Source organism: Capra hircus, chromosome 4 (genome assembly GCF_001704415.2).
Source record: "Capra hircus breed San Clemente chromosome 4, ASM170441v1, whole genome shotgun sequence".
In the NCBI taxonomy this organism is placed as follows: Eukaryota; Metazoa; Chordata; class Mammalia; order Artiodactyla; family Bovidae; genus Capra; species Capra hircus.
In genome coordinates this window covers 108,039,581-108,050,756 of record NC_030811.1, presented here as the reverse complement: position 1 = coordinate 108,050,756, position 11,176 = coordinate 108,039,581, and the positions used below count along the sequence as shown (strand labels likewise).

Here is an 11,176-nt window from a genome sequence, read left to right as displayed (position 1 = left end):
CTTGGAAGGGAAGTTATGACCAACCTAGATAGCATATTGAAAAGCAGAGACATTGCTTTGCCAACAAAGGTCCGTCTAGTCAAGGACCAAGCTATTGTTTTTCCTGTGGTCATGTATGTATGTGAGAGTTGGACTGTGAAGAAAGCTGATGGCCAAAGAATTGATGCTTTTGAACTGTGGTGTTGGAGAAGACTCTTGAGAGTCCCTTGGACTGCAAGGAGATCCAACCAGTCCATTCTAAAGGAGATCAGTTCTGGGTGTTCTTTGGAAGGAATGATGCTAAAGCTGAAACTCCAGTACTTTGGCCACCTCATGCAAAGAGTTGACTCATTGGAAAAGACTCTGATGCTGGGAGGATTGGGGGCAGGGGGAGATGGGGAAGACAGAGGATGAGATGGCTGGATGGCATCACCGACTCAATGGACGTGAGTTTTAGTGAATTCCGGGAATTGGTGATGGACAGGGAGGCCTGGTGTGCTGCGATTCATGGGGTCGCAAAGAGTCAGACACGACTGAGCGACTGAACTGAACTGACATGAAGGGAAACACCAGGGCTTTATCTCTCCTAGGGCTTCATTATGAAAGGACATATTGGTCCCTAGTAATGAGATTGCTACCCATCTCTCTGAGGATTTTATCATGCAGCCTTTCCTAAATTGCCCCAAAAAGAAGAGGGTAGATTCTTATGAACCCACCAGCATCTAAATACACGTATTCTTCTCATTTCTGGCTCTCCAAGTCTCCCTTAGTCAGATAAACTTTATCTAATTTGCAGTTGTACAGGTTAAAGACAAGAAAGAAAAAAGATCGTATTTTCCAAAACTGGCTATATACATGCTCTTAGTTATTTTTCTCTGTGTTTCCCTAATGGTTAGCCTTTTGAAATGTAAAATGTAAAATGTTGTAACATTTTGCTGAATCATTCATCTTCTAGAGCAATGGAAACTACAGTTTGTGTTATGTGCTTAGTTGCTCAGTCGTGTCTGACTCATTGCGACCCCATGGACTGTAGCCAGCCAGGCTCCTATGTCCATGGAATTCTCCAGGCAAGAATACTGGAGTGGGTAGCCATTCCCTTCTCCAGGGGATCTTCCTGACTCAGGGATGGAACCCCGGTCTCCTGCACTGCCAGTGGATTCTTTACCATCTGAGCCACCAGGGAAGTCTGGAAACCACAGTTTTATTGTCTAAATCAGAAAGGGTAACATGGGCTAAAAAGTAGAATTTTACCTGGCTACAAAACTTTTCAACAAAACTTACATCGAACTGAGCAAAATGATTTAGGACACAAAGAAGTCACCCCAACACCCCATCCTCAGAAGAGAAAAATATATCAACCAACTACTTCTCAGTAAAATTCACAGAAAAGGGAAGGGGGAGGGAGTGGGGTGCTTGGGTATACTAAGCCACGTTAATAATTTGCTAAAAGTTGTCTTGATTTTTGACCAAGGAAAGGACCCTTCTATTCATCCTCGTCAAACTAAGGTTGAGTCCTTAAGACAGGACTTCAGTACTATACTGTGTTATTTATTTCAGATTTTTTAGGGTCAAGTCTGCAGAATGTTGCTTAATAAGTGTTTACTGAATCAACCAAAATAACAAGATTAAAGCAGCTGAGGATTAACAGTTCTGAGGCCCTGTCTCCTAGCTCAGAGTCAAGCTGATAACAATACTTCACTTCAGAGACAAGATACCACCATGAATAATGACCTGTTGCAAAGATCATATTAGCTCTGCTGTGGCTTAAAGTAGACAGTGCCATCTGTCTTTTGTCAGGTTTCCCAGAATCTGACTTCCTGTGTGTCTGCATTGGGAGAATGCCAGTTCAGGGAGGGCTTGGGCAGTCTCACAATGCCAACTCTTGCTTTTATCCATGTGTTGGGCACGTGACTGGCAGCTTGTGCCTTGTGCAATTGAAGGAAGAGAAGAGGGGTTGTAAATATGTGAACATTAGCTCTTCTCCTGGTCTGGACTGCAGGAGGCTCAGAACAGCACAGCTGTATGAGGTAATTTTGCCACACAGCTACCAAGTAAGCTGGACACCTCACTCATCACAGCTCACATGTCTTATTGTAGAAAGGATATTGGGAATAGTTGGTTAAAGAATTGAGAGGTTTGGTTTCTTGTTGGACTGTCACTAACTTGACTTGCAATTAGGGGAATATTATGTAATCTCTCTGCTTCTTTATGTCTATGCATAAGAAAAGCTGGACACACTTTTGTCCAGCTGTCATTTACTTAGAGTGTGTTTGTCATTTACTTAGAGTTCCACTTATCACATGATTAGGGGTTTACTTTTACCAAACGTGTAGACTTTGGGACTATCTGGAGTCTAGAGCTCACAGTACAGGGCTTTGTGAAATACAGTGCCTATGAGAAGCTTCCCCCTGTACACAGAAGCCACAGAGCTGCCCTGAAGCACTGAGCCGCTGTTGGCATACATGGTGCTTATCATGGGCTTCTCAGACAAAGCGTTCCGGATGCGAAGTGCCTGTCAAGAAAGAACATTCATTAGTAGTATAAGAGCAAACAGCTGTCAGAGACATTTTCTTTCCCAAACACTCCAGAACGTGTACAATTCTCAGAAATCAGTAAGTTAAAATCTGTGCATCTTCAGTATTTTTTTTCTTATTCTAATGAAAGTATTAATGTTTCTAATCAAGTGAGCTAGTAATCTCACATCAGCCCAATTCCTTAACAGATGGTTTTCACAATTTTGATAGTTCGGGCATCTCTATAGAGACAGGTAAGAACCATGAATGCTCTTATCTAATTGAGTGTACAGTCTTCCTTCTGTATAAGGGTCTTGCCTTTCACTGGGCATACAGCATGGGGAGGTAAATGTGGAGCAAAATAATGAAGGGATAGCGAGTTAGCTAGCCAAACCAACCCAGAACCAGTGGATGGTAGTTTTCACAGCTGCAGCCCCCACTCAGGGAAGCAAGCGTAAAGAATGCACACTCTGGAATTCAGTCTGACACAACTGCCTAGTCCTATTTTTGATCTGCAGGATTAACACTCTTTAGTTTGCTAATCAGTAAATATATAAGCACTCAGGTTTCCAAATAGCTTGGATGAAGTTCAGTCAATCAGGACATGATATGAATTAAAGAAAACCAAGTAGGAGTTCATGAGTCTATATCGACATCTCTTATTAAAACAGAGTTTAATAGAGTTTTTTTTTTTTTTTAAGTTCCTATCTTAAGGAAGATCCTACAACTTTATCTCAGGTTTGTTACATGGAAATACTCAAGATGGAACTCATGTTGTAAACATTAGCCTCAACCAAAAATAAAGGGTATCAGAGATTGTGAAGAAAGAAGTCTTACCTAAAGTAAACAAATGATTAAACTTGAAAATGGAGACATGAAAAAGAGTCTAAGCAATTTTCAAATCATTCTATGAATCATATTTTCTTTTGTTCTTTTAAAGCAGACATTATTGTTGGGCATTTGTAGAAAAGTTATATGTATCACTTTGTGAGGCACACATCTGAGGCTAGGGTAGCTTGCTAGTTCAGGGTGACATTCTTTAGGGTCCAGTCTCAGACTGTACTTTTTATATTTTTTGATGTTTTGTGTTGTTGTTGTTGTTACTGTTTTTTTTTGTCAAGAAGTTGTGACTAGAGTATTCCCTGGAGGTTCAGTGGTTAGGATTCCACAATTTCACCGCCAAGGGCATGGGTTCAGTCTCTGGTCTGAGAACTAAGATCCAAAAAAAAAAAAAGAACTAAGATCCCACAAGCTATGTGGTGTGGCCCCCCAAAAAAAGTTGTGACTAATTTGTTAATAAAAGGAAAAAAATTTTTTTAATTTCCATTTATTTATTTTTATTGTACTGCATAGCATGTGGGATCTTAGTTCTCCAACCAGGGATCAAGCCTGAGCCCCTGCATTGGAAGCATAGAATCTTAACCAGTGGATTGCCAGGGAGTCTCAAGAAACAAATTAAAAAAAAAACAAACTAAAGAATAGCAATTTTGGAAGCAGTATGTTCTCTTTACCCACTGGACCAATTACCAGGGTGGTGTTTGAGGCTCAGTTTCCCAAAACCCCAAATCTAGATTCAACCATTATATCTTTGTTAGAATCTTACCTTCTCAGTGAGGTCTGTCTTGGTCTCTGTATTTACTAAGACCTGCTGTCCCTCTGTTCACAGCAGCCCTGATCCCTTTTACTGTTACGCTTTTTCTTCCATAGAACTTTTCAACTTCAAACTTACTATTAATATATAATTTACTTATTTCTGATGCTTATTGTTTATTGAATGTCTCCTTCCCTAACAGTAGGGATCTTGGTATGCTTTATTTTCTGATATATATTCTAAGTATGAGAACAAAGCCTAGTGCATTATAAGTGCTTAGTAATTTTGGGGGGATAAATCTCTCATAGTATGTGTGCCAAGAATTTATATCTGTGTTTAAATTCACTAGAGATTTTTTATTCTTAAGCATAATGCTATAGAAATTGCAATACTTTATGCTGTTGTTTTTAATGCCATATAAAATTCAGTGGTGTATGATATTATTTTAGAAGAGATTTAAAATAACATCTTTAAAATGAGACATTCTTCAGCACTATCATATGTAATAGAACTGCTGGCAAAATCTAATTTTTTTTTGAGATTACAGTTACTTAAACCAGGGTTCCCCAATTCCCTGGGCCACGAACTGGTACCCATGATTCCCAAAAACAAGTATAGCCTTTGCATGGATGGGATATGTTGTTTAGCACTGATGGTTAACGGGCACCAGGTGACTTGAAAGGGTTAATGGACTGTATCTCCCCAGCCTGTCCCAAATCTTACTCTTTCCATATGCAGAATTTGTTCAGTTCTGGAACATCAGATATGGCCTGCTAAATTCTCCCAAGTCACCTCCACACATTATTTGTTCTTGCAGCTTTCCCCTGAAGTTCAGGTAAGTCTAAGAACTTACTTCTGACCCTGGAGGATCCTCGGTGTTATACATCAGCAGCTTGAGAGCATTAGGATGGCATCCTGCCAAAATATCTCCCGTGTCAGGGTCAACAGTTAAGTTATCCACTAAGGTGTCCAACTGGATTACCTTCCAACAAAGAGGAAGCAGTGAAACATTGTTCTGACTTTCATCCCTTCCACCTTCCTCCTACTAGCTCCTTCTGGCTCCCCAAATTGGTATTTTTGCTACTGAATTTTCTAAGTGCAAGCATAATGTCACCATCATTCTTCAAAAATAGTCTCATTTCCTTCATTCAAGAAGTACATTCCCAGGTCAAGCTTGGGAGCTAATGGAACATGTTGTATGGGAAACCAGGGTACTCTTACCTTGAGTTGAGTTAAATCCCAGTTGTCATGTATTTTCATAACATGAATGTTCTTATCCGATACATCAGCTACATAGATATACCTTTGAAGTAAGCAACATTTACATTTAAGCAAGTAATAATGAAAGATGACACTGACTCTTATTTTGGAAAAGAGGTTTACAAATTCACAATAGCTCAACATGTCCGTGCAATACCTTGCTAAACCACAGTGAAAGATAATGGAGTAGTATGTTTAATACTTTTGAAGTATTTTAATAAGCTTTGAATATGAAATTTGACGAAAGGCAATGGAATTGGTGTTTCCAAATGACACACAGGCTCAGTCTCATTAGTTAGAAGAGTCACACTTTATTCTTTAAATTGAATGGAGATAAGTGGATCTCTTATAAGGCCAATAGATTCTATACTTCTAGTGCTTGAAACTAGTGCTTGAAAAGATGTAGCAGATGATCATGAAACTCAATCACAATCATTTTTAAAAAGAGGAAGAATACTTACAATTGTTTTCCACAGGGATCATCTCTACTTACTATCTTACCATTACATTTAATATTCATGGTACTCTTCTTTTTAAATAACCTTCCATTTTAAAACACTTTAAAAGAATGTTTCTCATAAAATTTTATACTGCATAAAATAGCATTTCTCATAGAAAAGTCTGCTGTAGTATGAAAGGAAGTCTGCCACTTACACAATCACAGTGCCCAGTCTAAGTTGGGCCTCCCTGTCTAATAACTTTTGGGTAACTGAACTTAGTATAAGTTAACTCAGTTAAAGTCCTTCTGGCCTCATAAAGAATAGAGATATTGTGCATTTATTCTTCTTTTTAGTCACACAAGAATTTGGAACAAACTATGCCTGTCCGCCTATGTCCCTACCCAGGCTATTTTTCTACCACCTGTCCCGGATGTCCAGGAGTCCACCAGTACCCTGGGCCAGGAGGTAGGGCAGAGCAGTCCTAGGTACTGCCCTGACAGGCTAGGGTAGGCTGGGGGTGCCTCCCATCCCAGCCAGCCTCCTGTCTCACCTAGCCTCCCATGGCCAGAAAGATGGGGCCCTTGAAATTTAAGAAATTAAGATAATAATATTAACAATGATGAAAAGAAGGCTGGGCCACAGAGACTTGTTCTCTCCTGAAGCCCAAGACCCACCTGGCCTTGTGGCCATGCTGGATACCCACCTCGGGACCAGGCACCCATCAGCCCACAACCCATGGCCCCAGACCTCTGTAATTTTATATGGAGTTTGAGCTGAAGCTTCATTTATTTAATTCATTTTGTTAAACAAGAAAACGTATATCCTTTTTCCTCTTTAAAAAACCAAAAAGAATTTGAAACAAGGACCTCATATCCATGAGTCAAAATTCTTCATTTTGTTGGGGGAGCCTTATGTGCACAAGGGCAATGGTTGGCTTTAGATCACACACTGAGTGTGAGCCCTGCACACATGTATTGAGTACGTAAGCCTCAAGAAGTAACCACTTCTTCAGAGACAGAGTCCACAAGAACATGAGGGTAAACAGTTGAAAATTCATAAAAGAGCTTACTTCTTGTCTAGTGAGAGTGTAATTCCATTGGCAGAACTAAATCCTCTGGCCACCACTTTAACCTCTCCTGGGCTGTAGAAAAGCACCTGAGTCCAGTGAAGATCCATGAACAACTCTAATAGCATCAAGAAGAAGTTGGTAAAATAGCGGTCTCTGGTGGCATAGAACTGTTCTGGTCCGAGAACCACAATATCATTCACACTAAAATGAAAAAAAGAGAGGGGGGAAAACCAGCAAACCATGAGCTAATTAAAATCATGAAATCTCAAAGACCAGTAAATTCATCAGCTTGAAGAACTGTACAAGAACTAGTCTGGATTAAAGAATTCCACAAAGAGGACATGACTTTTCATTGCCCTGATGGGTTTTCTTTTAGCCACTTGTTGTCTCACTCCTCCCTTCCATAGGAGTCAGCAAAAACAGATAAGTTTACAGATAAACCCCAAATCTAAATCTGGTGACTTGTGAATGTTAATAGTAGTTATCTGTGGTGGTCATCATGCAGTTCACCAGTACTTCTGGTTCTCTTCTTTCTTGAACTAGGCTCCTCCGTGCCCTTGGAGTTAGGCACAGCCATGTGACTTGCTCTGGCCAATGAAAATGAAATGATATATTAGCTTCCAAGATGGGAGGCTTTGAGAGCCAGAATGCTTCCCTCACTCTCCCACAGTAACCAGCAACTTTTCTGATAAACTGTGGTCCTCTCTTAGGGTTCTACATGCAGACACCATACAACTGACTTCCTGAATCTACAGTGGACACAGCATGAGTGAGAAGACAAAACAACTTCACGGTTTGAGCTGTGGAAGAGTTAGGGTTTTTCTTTTCTATTATTGCACCAAGACCCAGATCAGTCTGACCTTTATATTTTCTCTGCATAGGTGGGATTATGAGTGTTATTCTCTCTTATTTATATTCTTTAATACCATTAAAAAATTTAAATGAAGCAAGTCTTACTCTTACAACATAAGTCAATAAAAACAAAGTTAATTCCATTTTGGAAAAGAAAAAGATGACTTGAAAAAAATGCAAGGAAAAAAATTAAACTTTGTGTGTGTGTGTGTGAAGCTCCTTTAGGCAGCAACTTTGTAAAATACACAATATTGTCAATAAGTTTAATGTGCCACCCTTTCTCGTGGTATACATGATTTTTAAATTTTTTATTTTATATTGGAGTATAGTCAATTAACAGTGATGTTAGTTGCAGGTGTATAATAAAGTGATTCAGTTGCACCCATACAAGTTTAGACTTAATTTAGGAAAAAAAAACTTTCAGATGAATCAGGAGCTACTTTGAGGTTTTGGTGCATAATGATTTCCCCAAGTTTGTTGGGCTACTTGTCTTTTAGGTCTCAGTTTACACAGCCCTTCTTCTAAGAGGTATTGCCCAACACCATAGATTAAGTTAAACTTCCTCATAATAAGTCCTGTAGCACTTTCTTCCACCTCTTGAAATGCCTTGTCATTGTGTTTATCAGGGCACCTCTCAAAGTCCTCAAAGCCCACCTGCTCTGTTCCAGCTGGCACTGCTTCACCCTGCTCTGCATGGGGCCTGACAGAATTCCACAGTGCACCCTTCTAGTGCCTTGTCCATGTCTGTTATGGGCCTCTTACTCCTACTTCCAGGCTTCCAGATTGATATCAAAGCACAGGATATCACCAGATTTGCCTTGCACCTGCGTAAGGAGATTTGTGCAGGAAATAACAACCCTTGAAGCAAACCTTTGACTACTGAAAGATGGGGCTGGTGGATAAATTCCTCTTCCTTTCTTATCTTGACTAGACTGTCTTGAAATGATGCCTATGTTGCTTATTGGAGGGCAATCCCATGATTTCAAGTAGTCAGTTACACTTAGCAGTGGCTGGCTTGACAAATATATTTACTATAGACTCTCTTCTGTATCAGTTTTCATTTTAGTGGCTCAGTTGTGTCTGACTCTTTGCAACCCCATGGACTGTAGCATGCCAGGCCTCCTCCCTGTCCATCACCAACTCCCGGAGATGACTCAAACTCATGTCCATTGAGTCGGTGATGCCATCCAACCATCTCATCCTCTGTCATCCCCTTCTCCTCCTGCCTTCAGTCTTTCCCAGCAGTTCTTCACATCAGGTGCCAAAGTATTGGAGTTTCAGCTTCAGCAGCAGTCCTTCCAGTGAGTATTCAGGACTGATTTCCTTTAGGACTGACTGGTTGAATCTCCTTGCAGTCCAAGGGACTCTAAGAGTATCTCCAACACCACAGTTCAAAAGCATCAATTCTTCAGTGCTCAGCTTTCTTTATAGCACAACTCTCACATCCATAAATGATAACTGGAAAAACCATAGCTTTGACTAGATGGACCTTTGTTGGCAAAGTAATGTCTCTGCTTTTTAATATGCTGTCTAGGTTGGTCATAGTTTTTCTTCCAAGGAGTAAGTGTCTTTTAATTTCATGGCTGCAGTCACCATCTGCAGTGATTTTGGAGCCCCAAAAAGATAATGTCTGTCATTGTTTCCCTATCTATTTGCCATGCAGTGATGGGACCAGATGCCATGATCTTCGTTTTCTGAATGTTGAGCTTTAAGCCAACTTTTTCACTCTCCTCTTTCACTTTCATCAAGAGGCTCTTTAGTTCTTCTTTGCTTTCTGCCATAATGGTGGTGTCATCTGCATATCTGAGGTTATTGATATTTCTCCTGGCAATCTTGATTCCAGCTTGTGCTTCCTCCAGCTCAGCATTTTTTGTGATGTACTCTGCATATAAGTTAAATAAGCAGGGTGACAACATACAGCCTTGACATACTCCTTTTCCCATTTGAAACCAATCTGTTGTTCCATGTCCAGTTCTAACTGTTGCTTCCTGACCTGCACACAGATTTCTTAGGAGGCAGGTCAGGTGGTCTGGTATTCCCATCTCTTTCAGAATTTTCCACAGTTTATTGTGATCCACACAGTCAAAGGCTTTGGCATAGTCTCTTCCAAATAGTGCTGCTGTAAAAAAGTTACCACATGCTGGGAGGCTTAAGACAACACAAATTTGTTGTCTCATTTGCTGTCTGTCTTCTTATAAGGACATCAATCATATTAGATTAAAGGCAGGCTCTAATATAGCCTCATCTTAACTAATTACAACATCCTATTTCCAGATAAGGTCATGTTTTAATATACGGGAGGGGGATTAAAATTTCAACTTATCTTTTTGAAGGGACACAGTTCAACCTATGACACTCCCCTTCCCCTGCCTCAGGTTGGTCTCTGACTTTTGTATCCTGGGCTGGTCCTCCCTAATAAATGAATGGTGTCTCGAGTTTTCCCTCCGGCTCTGCTGAGGAGCTATTCCCATGAGGTGATGTTGCATTTGATCCTCACAATCACCAGGTAGGTAATCAGGCCCATGAGAGAATCCCCATTTTGCTTAAGAACACTGAAGCACAGGTTATGTTGTTGGTCCACAGTTTCTCAGTTACCTTGTGGCAGTCCTAGTCCCCACCATGCCTCAGAACCCAACATGACGCATCATGGGAAAAGTCAACAACGTTAAGTTCTCTTACTTCCTCCCCTCTGCTTTTGTTGCCCCCTAATTCTGTATGGAGAAATTAAAATGTCTTTGAGAAAGAGAGCAAAGGAGAGAAGATGAACTTCATTCCTTTGCTTTCCCTACTCTTCTGCCTGATGCGAAGATGGACCTCTACTGTTTTAGAACCAGTCTTTTGATGCTGAGTCTGTTTTATCAAAGACTCTTCATAGTTCATTATAGGCTCGGAACAGGCAACCTAGCCCATAAAAAACTTAGAATTTTTCTCTAAGATGTTCATCACAGTGAGTAAGAGCCCAGCTTTGAATTCAGATGGGTCAAGGTTTACACCTAATTCAGCCACTTACAAGTTATGTAACTTGGGGAAGTAACTTGGCCCCAAACGGCTCTAAGTCTGTTTACTCCTGCCTGTCACTAAAGGCAGTTGTGAGAAGAGGTGGATCAGGTATTTTGGCACAATGCCTGGCACACAGTCAACACTTGATAAGTGTGAATTTGTATATGTGCCTATAGGCCTTTTTATTCTTCCTTCAAATTCTACTTTAAAGCTTTGATTGAACAAAGGAATGGTCCTTCTGGAGGCTGGTTATAACACCCAGTGGGTGTGGCTTTCAGATTACAACCTACTAGGACAACTAGAGGGTATGGGTGTTTAAAGAGCCTAGTAGCAAGTACTGCACTGTTGTGTTACCGAGGATGGAATTAGAGCTTGGGAATCTAACTGAGCACATTTATAGGATTAAAATGCTTTCCAAAAGTTAGAGATATTCAATACTAAATACAGCAATTTTTAGTGAGGTGCTGGGCAG

General features: G+C 40.4%; 1 protein-coding gene across 1 annotated transcript in view; it reads right to left on the bottom strand.

Moving 5' to 3' along the window:
* PON3 (paraoxonase 3) overlaps nt 1,164–11,176 on the bottom strand; it is a 35,114-nt gene continuing 25,101 nt past the window's right edge. The window contains exons 6-9 of the mRNA XM_005678947.3: nt 6,853–7,053; nt 5,305–5,386; nt 4,937–5,065; nt 1,164–2,491 (exon numbers count right to left, since the gene is read on the bottom strand). Coding sequence (XP_005679004.2) covers nt 2,333–2,491; nt 4,937–5,065; nt 5,305–5,386; nt 6,853–7,053 — 571 coding nt within the window. The 3' untranslated portion in view covers nt 1,164–2,332. The remainder of the gene's footprint in view (nt 2,492–4,936; nt 5,066–5,304; nt 5,387–6,852; nt 7,054–11,176) is intronic.